At 41.5% G+C, this 18,874-nt stretch overlaps 3 protein-coding genes and 1 long non-coding RNA gene across 4 annotated transcripts in view; 2 read left to right on the top strand and 2 right to left on the bottom strand.

The window, feature by feature from the left end:
- Positions 1-2,298, top strand: part of LOC306797470 (uncharacterized protein) — a gene marked incomplete at its 3' end in the record, with an annotated part of 3,195 nt that extends 897 nt beyond the window's left edge. The window contains exons 3-8 of the mRNA XM_079296836.1: positions 1-126; positions 379-450; positions 1,253-1,384; positions 1,622-1,681; positions 1,810-1,906; positions 2,123-2,298. The exon at positions 1-126 is cut by the window's left edge and continues 33 nt beyond it. Coding sequence (XP_079152962.1) covers positions 1,253-1,384; positions 1,622-1,681; positions 1,810-1,906; positions 2,123-2,298 — 465 coding nt within the window. The 5' untranslated portion in view covers positions 1-126; positions 379-450. The remainder of the gene's footprint in view (positions 127-378; positions 451-1,252; positions 1,385-1,621; positions 1,682-1,809; positions 1,907-2,122) is intronic.
- Positions 2,299-6,079: 3,781 nt separating this feature from the next.
- Positions 6,080-8,005, bottom strand: LOC306797010. Its single transcript, XR_013773088.1, has 6 exons — positions 7,878-8,005; positions 7,039-7,096; positions 6,874-6,955; positions 6,577-6,636; positions 6,358-6,454; positions 6,080-6,141 (listed from the first exon to the last, which is right to left on the bottom strand). It is a non-coding gene; the product is annotated as an uncharacterized lncRNA (long non-coding RNA).
- Positions 8,006-12,376: 4,371 nt separating this feature from the next.
- On the top strand, positions 12,377-13,300 carry mettl21a (methyltransferase 21A, HSPA lysine). The gene is made up of 3 exons (XM_079296647.1): positions 12,377-12,610; positions 12,701-12,812; positions 12,884-13,300. Exons 1-3 carry the CDS (start codon positions 12,464-12,466, stop codon positions 13,279-13,281), a joined length of 657 nt encoding a protein of 218 aa, XP_079152773.1. The 5' UTR covers positions 12,377-12,463; the 3' UTR covers positions 13,282-13,300.
- An 84-nt stretch (positions 13,301-13,384) lies between these two features.
- LOC306797326 (cyclic AMP-responsive element-binding protein 1-like) lies at positions 13,385-18,275 on the bottom strand. Its single transcript, XM_079296646.1, has 8 exons — positions 18,189-18,275; positions 17,146-17,234; positions 16,920-17,066; positions 16,416-16,516; positions 16,170-16,306; positions 15,772-15,942; positions 15,523-15,676; positions 13,385-15,416 (listed from the first exon to the last, which is right to left on the bottom strand). The coding sequence occupies exons 2-8, from the start codon at positions 17,224-17,226 to the stop codon at positions 15,272-15,274; spliced, it is 936 nt and encodes a 311-aa protein (XP_079152772.1). The 5' UTR covers positions 17,227-17,234; positions 18,189-18,275; the 3' UTR covers positions 13,385-15,271.
- Between the last annotated feature and the right edge of the window lie 599 nt (positions 18,276-18,874).

Below are 18,874 nucleotides of genomic sequence, written 5' to 3'. Positions count from 1 at the left end.
ACACTTGACGACGGAGGAAACTCAGTGACCCCCTTTCCGCCGAGAGCGAGCAGACCGGAAAACAACAAACATGGTCGCGTGCGTTGCTAGCGAGCTTACAGAGTTACGCTAACGTCTGTACAGTTGGTAAGTTGGCTTTTTGGGACGAATAAATAAACGACACGTCGGTCAAATTTAACCGAATGATTCGAGTCGTTTATTGTCGATTACTGTGAGAAGGAATATGGTGTGTTATATCAACTTTGTTCTAGTTTCTGGTCAACGCCACCTGTGGGTGAGCTCTTAGCTTACAGGCTCTCCAACAACATCAATAGTAATAACCAAAGGTCTGAATACTGTTAAAATGTTGGTGTTTTCTCTTCTCTGTTTCTGGTTCAGGCTGCTGAATGGACAAAGATGCTTGAAGCTTCTGGAGGAGACGAGAACTGCAGCGCTTGAAACAAACATTTGGTAAATATCAAGTCAAACTTTAGTAGGTGTAGTAGTATTCATAGAAATGTCAAAGTATAGTGTTTCATAACATAAAATAGCATGTCATAAAATCAAAAAATATTATAGTATAACGTTAGTGTGCCAAAAAGTCATAGTATGGTATGTCACAAAAAATGTATTTATATATATATATAACGTTATATATTGTATAGTGTGCCATAAAATAGTGAAATAAATTAATATGGTATGTCATGAAAAAAGAACAAAAAAGTCTCGTATAATATGCCATAAAAAGAACAAAAAATATCGTAGTAAAGTATGTCATAACAAAGTCAAACTATATTATTTCAGAAAAAAAGTCTAATTTAGTATGTATTAAAATGTCATAACATCTAGATATGGTATGTCATGTAAAACATAATAATGTAGTTTTGCATAAATATTTTCAGATTTTCTTTTTTAAATAATAGTATGTCAAAATTTTTTGTTTAGTATTCTATAAAAGACGCATAAAAATGTCACATGTCAAATTTCATAGCAATATCATACAAATACCATAGTATAGTATGCAATACAAATATTTATAAAATATCATAAAAAAGTCATAGTTTAATATATCATCAAAAATGTTATAAAAAGTCATAAAATGTAATTTTGTAGTATAATATATCGTCAATTCAAAGTATTTTAAAAGTCACAGCATAGTTTCATGAAAATAAACGAATATAGTTTGTACTCAGTCATGAAAATGTTGATAACCTTTATTGTTATACATGTATGTGATGCATTCTCTAACGTTGTCCTTCTCTTCTCTCCTCAGATGAGTGCAGACTTTCCAGACCAGACCAGACCAGACCAGAGGACGACGGGGTTTCTTCACTGCACAGCAGCAGAAGAAGACGTGGGTCTTCTTCTGCTGCTGAGAGAACATCGTCTCTGTTACAGCTCTGAGGTAGGGTATTTATTTTCTCATTACCAGCTGCATTGTGTTTAATGTTGTTGAACATTGACGGCACAAGAAATATTTTAAATGTAGTGGCCTCTTTAGCTTCATGAACTTGTTGATATGATCTGTAATGGACGTGGACGTTCACTGTGAATATCATTATCTCTGATGTCTCCTCAGAATAACTGAAGATGATATTACAGCACATTTAAGGAGCTCATTTTCTTCTTTGTTGGTTCTCAGAGAAAAGACAAAAGGCGGTGGGGGAGGAGCAGCAGACAGGATGGAGACAAAGTGTTCAAGGTGAGAGACGGGCCCCAAAAACACCACCGTTCTTCCACATCTGGAAACTGCAAATGACATGATACTTGTATGTGAATGGTTGTGTGTCTGTAATGTGTTTTGTTTGCATCTCTGTCCTGTTTTTTCAGAAAACGCCAGCGGAGCAGCTGGAGAACCTCAGGGAGGCTCATGAGAAGCAGCTCAGCTGTCCGAAATCTCAGACAGAGGAAGCTGGACCAAGTCAAAGTAAGGGAACACCAGTGAATCAAAATGTTGTCTTAATACTGTGATTATTGTTTCAGCAAGTAAAGTATGCCATAAACATATCAGTATAGTTTGTCATGAAAATGTACTAATATAGTTTGCTCTCATGAAAATGTTGTTGTATTTATTGTTGCAGTAATAATAATACATGTATGTGATGCATTCTCTAACGTTGTCCTTCTCTTCTTCTCTCCTCAGATGAGTGCAGACTTTCCAGACCAGACCAGAGGACGACGGGGTTTCTTCTCTTCACCGCACAGCAGCAGAAGAAGACGTGTGTCTTCTTCTGCTGCTGTGCGGTTACTCTGAGATCTAAACTAGAGAGTGGGGGGTGGAACAAATTTTCAAAATTTGCTGTGCAGCTAAATTTTTGAATAAAAACATTTACATAACCATCGCCGTTCATTTCTCTGAAAACCCAGGAGGAGACGGACGTCTCGACTCCCGGGTAGTGGACATTGATGTCTTCACATAGGTGGGGAGCGAACCCGGGTCTGCGCGATCCAAACCCGGAACCGTGTAAACGCACCATCATGTCACTCACGCTTTGAACTCTTCTCTCGCTACATTTGACTTCTTCCTTTGGCTGTTGGACCTCAAAAGTTACTGCACCACATAAGGCTTGAACCCACAACCTCCTGTCTTCTAAGCAGTCATCTATCACCACAAGCTATCTGATCTGATGCATATAGCTGGCTCATTGCATCTTTGTCTCCTCTGTTTTGACTGGTTGACCTTAAGATGTAACGCATTACTGAAGGTACAAACTCATAACCTCCAGTCACTCATAACCCAGCCTCACGTATGTCAAGTCGTACATCTTCATACAATATTTAACTTCCTCATCTTGGGTGTTGGACCTTAAAATTCAGCGCACCACGGGATGGAGCCCACAACCTCCAGACTCCTGATCGGTCCTCTATCACCCTGAGCCATCGGATCTGACACGCTGAGCTGCTGCAGCGTCACACATCCTCCTGCAAAAATAAACCATCACTCTTCTCTGTGAAGCTCCTTCAGTTTTGTTGTTAGTGTTTCAAATGTGTGGAGGAAACAGACTGGACCTTCCTGAAACACAGTTGGGGTTTCATCCTTTCACCTCATGTTGTCACGCATCACTAGTGTCAGCACTTTCACTCAAAAAGCACTGCACCTCACAAGGAGCGAACTCATGACCTCAGGTCTTCTGAGCAGTCTGCTAACTGACTGAGCTATTTGGTCACACCGCCTTCACTCAGCTCTGAAACACAGAAAACCTCTGGAACAAAACTAACATTCAAGCTCCTTTACAGCAACGAGAGATTGTTCTGCACATTTACGAATAAAACATCAGATCACATTATGAATCGTCTTCAGCTCTGGTGTCTCTGATCGGTCGTGGAAGCAGACCGGACCTTCCTGGACCAGAGATGGATTTGATCCCTTCTCCTCAGGGTGCCGCGCTTCACTCGCTGTCAGCTGCTGATCTCGGTGAGCTGTCCCTGAAGCACCAGGCCCGCACATCTGTTCTGGGATTTGTTCTCCACACTGCTGCTACGTCATCTTCTGACAATCACATTCCCAGCCCGCGAGTCGAGAACCGAGCAACGTGTGAAAAACGAAATCCAACCCGCTTGACCACCTATGACGCTTTTCGACATTAATTCCCAGCCCGCGAGTCGAGAACCAAGCAACATGTGAAAAACGGAATCCAACCCGCTTGACCACCTATGACGCTTTTCGACATTAATTCCCAGCCTATGACGCTTTTCAACATGTTATACGATGACTTTTATGAGACTTTTTTCGACATTAATTCCCAGCCCGCCAGTCGAGAACCGGCGCATGAAAAACCAGGAATCCAACCCGCTTGACCATCTATGACGTTTTGAACCCTAACCCTAACCTGTACTAAGTACACAATGTAAAACATGCAACAATGTAAAGAAACACAAGGTTTGATAAGATGCAACATTATATACACAGTTAGTAAGAATTATTTAATAAATAATTTAGAATAAATATTTAAAAATAATTATTTAGATATTAATATTGGATGTTTACGACATATTACACTGTAAGTTCAGTAAACTTACTATAGTGTACTGAGTACAGGTTAGGGTTAGGGTTTAGGTTACGATGACTTTTATGAGACTTTTCAACATTCACAATTTCATAACAGTTTCCATGCCGCGAGTCGAGAACCGGCCGCTATCTATGACGTTTGAACCCTAACCTAAACCCTAACCCTAACCTGTACTAAGTACACTATAGTAAGTTTACTGAACTTACAGTATAGTATGTCGTAAACATCCAATATTAATATCTAAATAATTATTTTAAAATATTTATTCTAAATTATTTATTAAATAATTCTTACTAACTGTGTATATAATGTTGTATCTTATCAAACCTTGTGTTTCTTTACATTGTTGCATGTTTTACATTGTGTACTTAGTACAGGTTAGGGTTAGGGTTCAAAACGTCATAGATGGTCAAGCGGGTTGGATTCCTGGTTTTTCATGCGGCCGGTTCTCGACTGGCGGGCTGGGAATTAATGTCGAAAAAAGTCTCATAAAAGTCATCGTATAACATGTTGAAAAGCGTCATAGGCTGGGAATTAATGTCGAAAAGTGTCATAGGTGGTCAAGCGGGTTGGATTCCGTTTTTCACATGTTGCTCGGTTCTCGACTCGCGGGCTGGGAATTAATGTCGAAAAGCGTCATAGGTGGTCAAGCGGGTTGGATTCCGTTTTTCACATGTTGCTTGGTTCTCGACTCGCGGGCTGGGAATTAATGTCGAAAAGCGTCATAGGTGGTCAAGCGGGTTGGATTTCGTTTTTCACACGTTGCTCGGTTCTCGACTCGCGGGCTGGGAATGTGATTGTCAGAAGATGACGTAGCAGCAGTGTGGAGAACAAATCCCAGAACAGATGTGCGGGCCTGGTGCTTCAGGGACAGCTCACCGAGATCAGCAGCTGACAGTGAGTGACGCGCCGCACCCTGAGGAGAAGGGTTCAAATCCGTCTCTGGTCCAGGAAGGTCCGGTCTGCTTCCACGACCGATCAGAGACACCAGAGCTGAAGACGATTCATAATGTGATCTGATGTTTTATTTGTAAATGTGCAGAACAATCTCTCGTTGTTGTAAAGGAGCTTGAATGTTAGTTTTGTTCCAGAGGTTTTCTGTGTTTCAGAGCTGAGTGACGGCGGTGTGACCAAATAGCTCAGTCAGTTAACAGACTGCTCAGAAGACCTGAGGTCATGAGTTCGCTCCTTGTGAGGTGCAGTGCTTTTTGAGTGAAAGTGCTGACACTAGTGATGCGTGACAACATGAGGAGAAAGGATGAAACCCCAACTGTGTTTCAGGAAGGTCCAGTCTGTTTCCTCCACACATTTGAAACACTAACAACAAAACTGAAGGAGCTTCACAGAGAAGAGTGATGGTTTATTTTTGCAGGAGGATGTGTGACGCTGCAGCAGCTCAGCGTGTCAGATCCAATGGCTCAGGGTGATAGAGGACCGATCAGGAGTCTGGAGGTTGTGGGCTCCATCCCGTGGTGCGGTGAATTTTAAGGTCCAACACCCAAGATGAGGAAGTTAAATATTGTATGAAGATGTACGACTTGACATACGTGAGGCTGGCTTATGAGTGACTGGAGGTTATGAGTTTGTACCTTCAGTAATGCGTTACAGCTTAAGGTCAACCAGTCAAAACAGAGGAGACAAAGATGCAATGAGCCAGATATATGCATCAGATCAGATAGCTCGTGGTGATAGACGACTGCTTAGAAGACAGGAGGTTGTGGGTTCAAGCCTTATGTGGTGCAGTAACTTTTGAGGTCCAACAGCCAAAGGAAGAAGTCAAATGTAGCGAGAGAAGAGTTCAAAGCGTGAGTGACATGATGGTGCGTTTACACGGTTCCCGGTTTGGATCGCGCAGACCCGGGTTCGCTCCCCACCTATGTGAAGACATCAATGTCCACTACCCCGGGAGTCGAGACGTCCGTCTCCTCCTGGGTTTTCAGAGAAATGACCGGTGAGGGTTATGTAAATGTTTTTATTCAAAAATTTAGCTGCACAGCAAATTTTGAAAATTTGTTCCACCCCCCACTCTCTAGTTTAGATCTCAGAGTAACCGCACAGCAGCAGAAGAAGACCCACGTCTTCTTCTGCTGCTGTGCGGTGAAGAGAAGAAACCCCGTCGTCCTCTGGTCTGGTCTGGAAAGTCTGCACTCATCTGAGGAGAGAAGAAGAGAAGGACAACGTTAGAGAATGCATCACATACATGTATTATTATTACTGCAACAATAAATACAACAACATTTTCATGAGTGCAAACTATATTAGTACATTTTCATGACAAACTATACTGATATGTTTATGGCATACTTTACTTGCTGAAACAATAATCACAGTATTAAGACAACATTTTGATTCACTGGTGTTCCCTTACTTTGACTTGGTCCAGCTTCCTCTGTCTGAGATCTCGGACGGCTGAGCTGCTTCTCATGAGCCTCCCTGAGGTTCTCCAGCTGCTCCGCTGGCGTTTTCTGAAGGACAGAGATGCAAACAAAACACATTACAGACACACAACCATTCACATACAAGTATCATGTCATTTGCAGTTTCCAGATGTGGAAGAACGGTGGTGTTTTTGGGGCCCGTCTCTCACCTTGAACACTTTGTCTCCATCCTGTCTGCTGCTCCTCCCCCACCGCCTTTTGTCTTTTCTCTGAGAACCAACAAAGAAGAAAATGAGCTCCTTAAATGTGCTGTAATATCATCTTCAGTTATTCTGAGGAGACATCAGAGATAATGATATTCACAGTGAACGTCCACGTCCATTACAGATCATATCAACAAGTTCATGAAGCTAAAGAGGCCACTACATTTAAAATATTTCTTGTGCCGTCAATGTTCAACAACATTAAACACAATGCAGCTGGTAATGAGAAAATAAATACCCTACCTCAGAGCTGTAACACAGAGACGATGTTCTCTCAGTTGCTCTTCATCACGTCTTCTTCCCAGATGTCATTGAGGCCAAACATCTAAAAGTGTGAGACAAATAAAAGCACTGAAAAGCAACACATTCATGGATAAAATGACAGAGAAATGCAGGATTTGGACAAACCTGAAGACTCCTCCAGAGTTCCCACAGACCGAGTCAACACCAGACCTCCTGGAAGCGTCTACGATGAAACAGAATAAATAAAGTCCTTCATTCATTTCAAGTTGAACCATGTCACAAACATTCAAACAGACCTTGTTGTAGGAAATAAAGAGTGGATATTTGCACTGATAAATTATCTTTCAGTTCATTTTGTCATTAACTATTTTAAATAATTCTAATCAAATTAAGTCAAGAAATATGTCGTAGAAGATCTTACTGGAAAGTGGACGTGGCTGTTCTTTGAGCTTGACTTTTAACTACAAAATCACCAAAGTTGTTTCCAACTTCTTCTGTGATCAGTGGGCACATGTATCACTCAGTATCAATAAATATGATATTCAAACAATAAAATGTGTAATTTATGTAACAAGCAGCTTCATCACTCAGGAAAAACTGATGATGTATCGTCAGTCTTTTATTTCATTCATAAATTAACTTTCAAAACAAAACCGGAAACCAACTAGACAGGATCATCACATCCGGATGTAGTTCAAGAGCATGTGCGCTAACTTCATTGCATCACAGGTGGCGTTGATTTCCTTTGACAATAACAGTAGTAAAACTGTACAAAATCGATATAAAACGCCATGTTTAATAATCTCTTGTTTACGTCTCGCATGATTCAGGTGAATTTGACCGCTGCGTCATTCATTTATTCACCCCAAACAGGCAAAGTACCAACTGTAGAGACGTTAGCATAGGTTAGCTTTAGGCTAGCTACAAATGAAGCTACCTGTCCGTGTTTGTTTGTGTCCGTTCAGCCTCTGACTAAACAACCCAATAATGACAGAATAACTCACAATGAACTCCAGTTATCCATGTTGTTTTCCTTCCTCTCCTGTTTCACTTCATCCTCCATAAGTCTCTGTGGAGCAGGTTCAGGAGGACTCGAGAACTTCTCCCGTGTGAGGATCCACTCAAGTTGTTGTAACTCGTGTGCGCATGCGTCATCGGGTCAGAGTTCACCGGTGAGAGTGAAGTAGAGCCTCATGTCAAATAGTGATATATTCCCAACACAATACCCCAAATGTATTTAATACATTAGTACATTATCACAATTATTCTCTTTCTATCGATTAAATGTCAGATTGAATTATCATTTAGGCCTACAGCAACTAAAAATACCACGTGCTTGATTATAAAACACCTTTTTTAGGTAAATTATCTGTCACAAGAAATATACTTTTATTACTCAAAGTAATACTGAGTAATCTATTACTGTTACAGGACAATTATACAGTAAGGGGTTTTCTATTCTAATTCATTTTCTTTTTAAAGTGTAAATGTTGGAAACAACAGTCACTTAAGACAAGACTTTCTTAACCAACAATACAAATGGATATCACATGTTTTGTAGCAGTACTCTCTTTAATGAACAATCACAAGTTACAGTTGAGAATGTTACAATCATCAATTAGCTACACCATTATTCTACTGGCAAAATGGAAATGTAATTTGAAACAGAGGGTTTTCATTGTGTTAGTGTCGTGACTCGTGGCCGGTCGAGAACTTGAATGTCTTCAGCACTTCCAGAGCAAACAATGTTGGAGAAAAGTGGGATGCTTTCCAAAACATGCTTCCTGAACCTATGGAGTAAACATCAAGCCTTATACAAAACAAATACTATCCCCTCTTGACTTTATACTGTGTGTCAAAGGAGTGTGTTTTCCTGAAACTAACTCTCACTGATGTGTAAAATAAAACATGAACAAGTGTATCAGTAAGCCTATAGAGGCGTCTCAGCTGCGGTCATGTCACAGTAACATCAAGACAAAGCTTCCAGGACTTTGTCCACAAATTAAAAAACACAAGGAAACGTGCAGAAACAAAATCAAAAACATGCATAACAGTTAGCTGAACATAGTTCAGAGTATTGGATGTGTCATAAGCACAATGCCATGAAGAGGCATTACTTTGGGCCCACGCTCAGGGGCCACACTGACACACAGTGCCAGGAGGCCGGAGAGAAGGCGCTTCTTCAAGACACACAAAGGTTCTCTCTCATCAACGGCACGCGTTGTTGTACAACTAATCATTATTTGCACAATGTGACACGTTGCGGTGAACTGTGTGACGAGCTCACTCTGCACACTCTGAAGTCCTCGGCGGCCATTTTTGAAGTTGCGTTACACTTTGGTCACGCTCTACCTGAAGAACATCTGGTCGATACGAGCTTTCAGAATATATATCGCACTATGACTAGAAGTGTGGGTATTTCTACTTTCCCAGCATGCAATAGGCCACAGGCAGCTTTTGTGCTTAGGTAGCTTCCTGCGTGTGGAGAAGTTGAAACTTTTTCGTTGATTATGTCGTTGTTTTTCAAGCTACATTTATGCCCTGTGGCCACATTTAAAAAAAAATAATTGTCCTTTGTGTCTGGAAAGAAGCGAGCAGATTAGATATGTAAACAGTTGTACCGGTAGTTGTTATTCTTGAGATTTATTCAAAAACAGCTTTATATATCAGCAGATACTCCAGGTAGAGCTTTGGTAGAGTGTTACAGACATTCAAAATGGCCACCATGGTTTATGGGACTGACCCAAATATAAAACTTTACTTCTGAAACATGGTCGGGGTCCATGATGATGGTGATTCAACAGAAACAATAGATCAGCTAATGATAATACGTCAATTCTCTGTTATTTCAAGCATCCGCTTCCTGACCCCAACCTCACCGCCAAAAAACTGACTCGTTCACTTTCAACCAGGAACCAAAAGCATGTTTCTCACAGGATATAAATGGAGCTTCTCACAAGTTACAAGTAATAATGCATCGTATTATATGTACTGATCATCTATTTCGTGTGTAAAATCTTAATATGTAAAATAACTTGACTATGTAGAACGAAAAATGACTTAAGTATAAATTCATAAATGTATCAATAATATATAAATTGAATCTAATAAAAAACAAAACAGGAACAAATAAATATATATATTCATATACACATACATACATACATACATACATACATACATACAATTTATTTCTATGTATGCATTACCATACCGTAGGAGGCAATTCTGGGAAATGAAGTCAGGACAATATTATAGCATGTGGAACAAACCATTTAATATTATTTCAAAAGTTTGACACAAAGTTGGTTCACAATTTACAATGAATATTATAGAATAAATACAATGCTGTATTCTTAAAAATAGGCAGTTCTGACTCCCATCCACTATTCCGGTGTACAAAGTGATGCTTAATCAAATGTGGAGACGGACAGATACGAGTATAAACAAGGCAGAAGATGAGCCCCAGAAAGGAGTGGGTGTTGGTGAAATGACAAGTGGATGCTGTATGAGCATTTACAGAGTTCATTTCAGTTTAAAATCGACGAATACACTCCTCACCCCAGTCTCGCTTCAGTAACACCGCAAAATGATACCAGAACTGCAAACATTTTCCTGAAGCACAGGAAGGTCCTCTTGTTGTAAACCCGACATCCTGCTCATATGTGGAGCAGGTGGCCCCTTCTTCAGGTCAGGCACATGTTTCCCTGGAGAAGAGTAAGTGAGAGAATCAATAACCTGTCAATACCACTGATACATGTTATACATCATGTGTCCGTGTTCATGCAGCTAGCAGTGCTAAGCGTTAACATACCTATTGAACAGATATGGTATGGCTAGGTACAGTGCAGTACCTCTGTACAGCAGCTTCTCGCCTCTGCTCAGTTATCCTTCTTGTTGTCCAAGAGCTCCTGGGTCTGCTCGGCTAGCCTCCTCTTCTCCGCTTGCTCCTTCTTCAGCGCCTCGTCTACTTTCCTACTTTGGTAGATCTTAACCCCGGCGAACCCCAAACACAGCAGCATCGTCTTCAGGGCCAGGATGTACAGGAGGAGGTGGACATTGTCCAACGCCTGAGGATGGACAGAATATGTTTGAGGATTCTGCCTCCAGACAACAACACAAACACAAAGCACATGTCTGTCGAGGAAACAGCTGCTTGGTTTTTCTTCTACTTTACCAATGATTACAGGACACAAAAGAGTCACTTTTGTCTCAGAGAGAAAGTTGAGTTATAACAACTCAATGACAAATGGAAAAAATAGGGGGGGGGGGGGGTTGTGGAACATTCAGGGATCCTGGAGATCTCTCTCCTCAGCTGTCAAAATGGGAGGTGGAAGTTCATTTAGTTGCATAGAGAGGAGGTGGTGGTGTGTGAAAGAGAGAAGCAGCTGCATACCATGTTGCATTCTGGGTAAACTTGGAACAAGTCATGTGCACAGTATTCGCTGCCAAATCAAAATAATTGACAATTTTAGACACCGTATGATACCTTTAAAAACATGTTACTCAAACAACAGACACATATGAAGGAAATAGAGACAACGAGACAGTGACACACATTGTTTAGCCGAAACTTATATTGTTATATTATTATGTAGTTAGCTAACTTAAATGTGAAGCTTGTGACGAATAACGCTGTAGCAACGTTAGCATTGTGCCAGTGACAGCTGAGACAACCTTGCTTTATCACAGAAGACCCAACTGCGCAACAGCTATTACGCAAATAACAAAACAGTCATAATATATATATATATATATATATATATATATATATGTATAAAATATTACAGTTGAGTTTATTTACCTTCCAGTTGATCATTTTGACGTCTGGAGTGTTGACCTTTCTTGTTTAACGTGATAGCCCCGGAGAGGTATTAAAGCTCCTCTGAAGAAGGCAGGGCTTGTAGTGACCGGCCAATCGAAAGACAGAAGGCGGGGCTTGTAGTGACCGGCCAATCGAAAGGCTGGTCTCCGTTGAACGTCGCCTGTGCTGCATTCAAGTAACGTGTGGACACACATGTTTTGAGTGTTGATCAATCATTGTGGCATTAAGTTATATGCACTTGGCGGTGATAAAGATGAGGTTATGTATAAAATATATCGTAAACTGAATTTAAAAAAAAATGTAATTCTTGATTTTAATGTTTATTTTTTAATTGTACTATGTGTTTGTATTACTCCCATTAAAATTGAATGCATCATAACTGGTGTATATGATACATACCAGCACCTGCTTGAAGGTTCTAGCAGGGTGCTAGCAGGGTTCTAGCACTCTGATTAAAATAAAAAGCCTTTGAGCATACTCATACATTTATTCTTAATAGTAATCTTATTATTATTGATCAAAGTAAAGTAATCCCAAAAAAATCCACATCCAATTGTTGCCAGCTGAATAACGTTAAAAGTACATTTTGGAGAACAAAAATAGACCATGGAGAACATGCCAGAAGATGGCAGTAATGAGTCGGTAAAAAAAAAGTAAAATACCTTAAATCCTCAACGAAGAAGAACCGCACTGCGCATGAACACTCGGGTCAAACAATAAGCGCATAGCTATGCCAGATAGTGTAGTTTCTACTCATTACGCAGCATGGCTCGAGTTCCGTACGTAGAGAATCCGCTACCCGCTCTTTCAAAACTCCACAATTCATCAGCACAGTTTCGGTTCGCCGACCACGACCTCCGTCTCGCCCAGGACTGGAAGAAGCTCGGGGTAGCAGCAGTTGTGTGGGATGCGGTAGGTAAGCGAGACAAACCTGTGACGACGTTTACGACCGTCGTTATTACGCACGTGATTGAATGTGTGTTGTTGCGTCTGTTTTTGCAGGCAGTCGTCATGTGCATGTACCTGGAGATGGGGAAGTTGGAGTTAAAGGGGAAAGGGGTCATTGAACTGGGAGCTGGCACTGGACTGGTGGGCATCGTTGCAGCCCTGATGGGTGAGTGTACTGTCCACGTGTGAGACATGCGCGTAAACACACACATACAAATGAATTCTCCACCTTTCCAGGTGCCAAAGTGACCATCACTGACAGAGAGCCTGCCCTGGACTTCCTTTCTGCCAACGTGAAGGCCAACCTGCCCGCGGACTCCCAGGGGTCCGTGGTCGTGTCTGAGCTGAGCTGGGGCGAGGGCCTTGAACGTTACCCGGCCGGGGGATTCGATCTGGTGCTGGGGGCAGACATCGTGTACCTGGAGGACACCTTTGTGCCGCTGCTGCAGACTCTGGAGCACCTGTGTTCGGACACCACTGTGGTGTTCCTGGCCTGCAAGATCCGCTACAAGCGGGATACAAACTTCTTGAGCATGCTGAGGCAGCGGTTCAGGGTCGAAGAGGTCTACTATGAGAAACAAAGGGACATCCATGTGTATAAATCCTGCAAACTGCCCCCCAGAGAGGATTTGTGACGACTGGGTGTCCTAACCATTCAGTTTAACTGCCTTCTTAGTTGTAATAATTTAGTTTTTTTGGTTTACATACGAATCAAATAAAAATGTTTGAACAAACATCAAAGATTACCAGAAACACATTTATTAACAGCTGCCAAAAAATGTAATATTTGAATAGCTCTAACGCAATGCACTGTACTATACAAGTTGGTGCTGACATTTAGAAATTGTGAATACAAAATTAATGAAAAGCAACATAAAAAAAAAAGAAAAAAGCATCCTGTCATGATTATATATAGAATCCCTAAAAACAATACATGTCATTCCACTGTGATGAAGATAGTTTTGCTCACTGTGAAGTCTTTTTTGATTTGGTCACTTTACAATCCTGCTGCAGCGTTTGAATGGTGCAACAGAGTATTGACGCCAATAACGTCTAAAAGTAAAATCTTAGAGGCACCTTGTAACAGCAGGCGTTGCCTGTATGTGGTGCATGAGATCTTTAAACCGTGTGCGGTGTGGTAGGATTGTGTGTGCAAGGAAAGTGCACATGGAACTTTGTAATGATTACAAACGGAATTTGGAGACCCCACTACATACCCTGATACCTCAGAATACAAACTGCAGGAACTGTGTTGACGTTCCGTTCACCAAAATACCATGATTCCAGTGACGGGCCGTGCGTCTCCAAAATCTGCATAAAAAGTATTTCTTTCATTGCCAAACAAGTAAGGCTCATTATTTTTGTTCTTCATTCAAAACTAATCCAGGAATGAATCAGCTTTATTTAAAAAAATGGATTTTAAAAATCCATAATACAAAAATGTGAGTGAAAATCTTTTTTTAAATTTTCTTTTACACAAACTGTAGCTTAACCATTTTTGTTTCCACAGTCTGATGCATGAGCACAATTTTGTTTGCTTTTAATCAAATGTTTGATTTGCTGTACCGAATGTTTAGTTTTTCCATTTGAAGCTTCTGTTGCTAAATTCCTGCAAATAGATTGTAGAAGAATATTTCGTGAAATCACAGTCCACCACTGGAACTTAATAGAATACTGTAGCGTCGCAATCTTTATCTGCAACTGTGCAGATAGACCAGGTTTAAACAGAATGAACAGACGTTATGAATGAAGCTTCAAACTATCCGGTTCAGCCCTGAGCTGTTTACTGTTAAACCGGTAAACAGCTCAGGTGATCAAAATCCCAGTTTAAATGTGTTCAAACTGGTGGAAATCAAAAACAATGAGCCTTAGTAACATTACTCACAACATGTTCGGTGACATAAATGTTTCACTTGAGAGATTATGACTTCGTCATGTATCTTTAAAGCTGCATTTAACATGAAAACACAGTTACAACTCAACATCATGGTATGCTTGTTTGTTTGTCCAGGTCGTATCAAGGCAAAGTAAAAAAAAAAAAAAAAGGTAATAAAACAAAACACAGCTAAAAGATGAAATGTCCATGGCACTGCCCATCTACAGTTCAAAGCATTCGTTAGTAACAGGTGTTAATGCAATAGTACAACTACAAACGCTGCACACAGAGTGTCTCGGGGAGATTAAACGGTAAAAAGTTCCGTCTTTATTGGTGATGGACATCGAGCAGTTCCCCGTTGCTGGTGATGTTGCCCAGTTGTTCCGGGCACCAGCGACTGGAGCGCTTCCCTTTGGTGGCGTCGAAAAGACGAAACAGCGCAGCCTCACGGTCTGTTCCGTCACTTCACCACAAGGACCCTGTATGGTTGTGGTGTCCTCCACATCCGTTCTCAGCATTGCATCACCCTTTCACCGGGAACAGAATTGCCATTTCATAACCGCCGAAGTGGGAGGTTTTTATTTCTATTCCTGGTGAGTCACTTTTACAGATTTTTCAGCAGTTTTTAAAAACAAAGCCAGAGTAGAAAAGGGGGGAGTGGCACCCGGATGCATGGCTCTGTGCTGAGTCTCTGTACATGGGGACAGACGGGCACCCGTGGAGACCCCGGCAGGAGTTTGGTATCCTTTCTACTCAGATTTGTGGCAGTACAAGTCTTTGAGGGCTTTGAGTTCCTCGATGAGGGTTTTGTTCTGGTTCTCCAGCACGGCCACGCGGTTCTCCAGACACTTGACGTACTCCTTCTTCTTCCTGCGACACTCGCGGGCTGCCTCCCTGTGCGACATTAAGACCACGTGTGAGTAGATGTCTGTGGTTAAGGTCTAAACGTGCATACGTGACTAACAACACTACAGCATCAAGAAGACGGTCAGCCACATACCTGTTTTTCATAAGTCGGACCTCCCTTTTGCGTGTGACTTCCTCTGTGCCTCCTCCGGAGCCCAGTGCGGGCGAAGTGGCAATGACCACCCCAGGAGTGATGGCGCTGGTGGGGGCTGTACGGATCTGATAGGCCTGGATGTCACCAGAGGCGGCTGACAGACAAACGCACAGCGTTTGTAATAAAGAGATACAGAAACTCACATTCTGTATGCTTAAGCAGAACAGTATGTCGAGTTAAATTCCCCACCTTGTACGACCACTTGGTTGCTGGGCACGAGGATCTGCTGGCCGTCGGCGGTCTGGGTGTACTGCAGGATGGTGGCACCACCCTGGCCCGCCATGGTCAGTGTCTGCAGGCCCTGCATTCCATCTGTGCCGTTATTGGCTAGCTGGATGGCCCCGCCCTGGGTAATGGCAACTGCAGAGGGACATTATGTTTGAATCGTGATGTTCTCAAATACAAACCAATGAAATAATCAAGTATTATACAGAGACTTTGCTTTTAACTGTCTCTAAATGAAGCAGCGATGTGCACTACTCCGCACTACTGCAAAGAGCAAAAGGGCATTGCTTGACAGCAAGATATCCTGCGTGTTTCAACACACACCACAAGCTTCCTGTATGGCAGTATTTAAAAGTACTCACTGTACTGGCCACTACTGGTCTGATAGATGGGAGTGGGCATGGTGACTGTGTTGATGGCAGGGGCGTCGTCTTCTGACTTTTCTTCCTCAATTCGAGGCACCGCCGGAACGTCCGACGATAAGTCGTTCAGGATCTTCCTGGAGATGAAAAAAACAATCACGGAGAAAATCTCAGAGAAGTTTAGACTGAAGCACATCAAAAAACATCAAAGCAATAAATGTATTGGTGATAAGATGTTACACAGACCTATAAGAGGGTCGTCTGGACAGGATCTCTCGCCTCTTCTGACAATCTGTCACACTGTCTACCGACTCCTGGGAGTCCTCACTCTCAGCAATAGTTGAAATCTGCAAGTGAACAAAATAATACTCTAATTTTAAAAAGCTGACTCAACAAAGGAAATCTGTTTTGTTATTGTTCTCCGATTTGTTTTCTTTACCCCACATGCGTTGTACATGCAAGAACGGATGATGTATGAAATGAAGTCTTCTAATCCCATGTGGGACGGGCCAAATGTTTGGCACCACAGAAATAAGACACATGAATATATAAAACATGTACAAGAACATGTAGCAATGAAGGTGGATCCATAAGTGAAGGATATCATTTAAAGAAATGAGAAAATAGAAAAAGGTTTGGCTAGTATTACAATGTTTTGAAAGATGGTTATTACTATTGGTTATTATTTAGACAATAAAGCAAAAAAGGGTTATAGTGTGCTGTAAAAAAACCCAGAAATGGTCCTCTCACCTGTACTGTCTGGACTTGTGGGGACTGGATAACAGAGGGCTGAGCAGCTTGGATCACCCCGTGCACTTGGACTGTCTGACCATTAGGTAACTGCACTAGGGTGACAGTGGAACCACTGGTGGTCAGCTGGCCTGCTGCTATGGAGGCCTGTAACCATCACACATGTCTTAATGAAGTGTGAACAGTTTCTCAGCTGGAGCAAGTACTCGTGACGATAAGCGTTTACCTGGGTCAGGGTGATGTGCTGTGCCTCAGAGACAACTATTTCACCACTTTGCTGTGTGTCTGCACCAGCCTCCATTGTCATTTAAAAATCTGCAAAAAGTTAAGAGACTCCTTATTTGGATATGCACCATCATGCTTGAAATAGAACTGTGCAGCACAGACAGTGATCAAGTTGTGTTCAGCAAAAACACTCTCTGGAGGTTGTGCATGATCCACAGTTGATGTGCAGAAGGAGGGTGTGGCTTAGCTTAACATGCTAGCATACAATTAATTTGTAAGGATTGGATTTTAAATAATTAGCATAATTTAAAAGCATGTAGCACGTGATATAATCAAGAGTCAAAAACATATCTTTAATGTACCTTTCCATAAACGCCGGAGGCTAAAGCTAACTCCTTGGCTAGCCTGGAGCTACAGTTAGCACGTAGCTAGCTAGCTCGAGCAGTATGAGCTCCATTGATTCCGTTAGCATGCTAACAAGCCAGCTCGGGAGAAATGCATTGAATGCATTGGACATATTTAGCCGCCATTTATTTAACATCTCTCATATCTCTATTTCAACTCGTTTTTCCCCCTGTTTTTTAAACAGTTCGTCTGGTAGCGTGGCGCTAATAAAACTGTCCAAACTAATAAAACATTCCAGAACTAATAACGGTATAAGTTGCTAGCTGTGAGCCTGCATGGAGGGAAATATCTGCATGCATTGTATACCAGTTATGTTTGTAACTAGGGTTTGTTCTCCCACTTACACTGATTTGTTGGCTCAATTTCACCTTAATTGAAAATGAATTAACTTTACATAAACAACTGCTTCTGTGACTTATTTCTAGGCAAGTTTATTCAAACAAAAACAAACATTCAAGCCCACTCCCATATTAATACCTATGTCTCAGTAGTGCCTTGCAGAGACTGACTCATTTTGAGAGCCTCTGCAACACCGCCGCCATGATCTCTTTGTTGGCTTTGTGCGGATATTAGGCTCGAATAACTTCTCTTGGGCAGCCATCTATCTGTTTAGCAAACATCGGATGCGTATCCTCTTACCAACACAGACTCGCTTCGTCACTCCCGGGTCTACGGAGCTCCACTTTTATTCAGACCGACACGTAAGAGACCGCGTCAGGCTACACCTCCGTCGCGTCACCGAGAACAACAACACGGAGAGGAGGACGAGGGAGACGACGACAGCGAAAAAATCAGCTCTATCGACAGGACCCGAGTGAGCACGGAGAAGACCGGAAGATGACGAAGGATGCCGAGTTAACGGTCGAAAACCACGGAGATACCCGAACAAAGGGCTTGAGATCCTCGAACACATCTGAGCATGCGCCAAAATGTAAAACCATAAATATGTTAAAATCCAAATAGCGGACTTTACATAAACATGTATCGAAATAGTAACTTAATAATAATAATAATAATATTAACAATAATAATAACGATAGTAATAATAATAACAATAATAAATAGTTCACTTCTGTTCGTTTTAAATACGTTAAAAGAAATGATGATTTAAAAAAAATTCAATTATTTTTAGTGTGCAAATTGACTTCCTCATACAATATATTAATTCAATTCTAACACACCTATGCTTTACAAAAACACTACCAATCATGTATGTGCATCTAAAATAATACCAAACCAAGAATTTTCCCCATCATCACTGTGTTTACATCGTTCTTACAGCGGGACGTGTCATGGTTCCCTGATGGTTTAATTTATTGTAAATC

Source organism: Melanostigma gelatinosum (assembly GCF_949748355.1).
Source record: "Melanostigma gelatinosum genome assembly, chromosome: 24".
Taxonomy (NCBI): Eukaryota; Metazoa; Chordata; class Actinopteri; order Perciformes; family Zoarcidae; genus Melanostigma; species Melanostigma gelatinosum.
The sequence above is the reverse complement of the archived record's forward strand: the minus strand, read 5'-3'. Positions and strand labels throughout refer to the sequence as shown.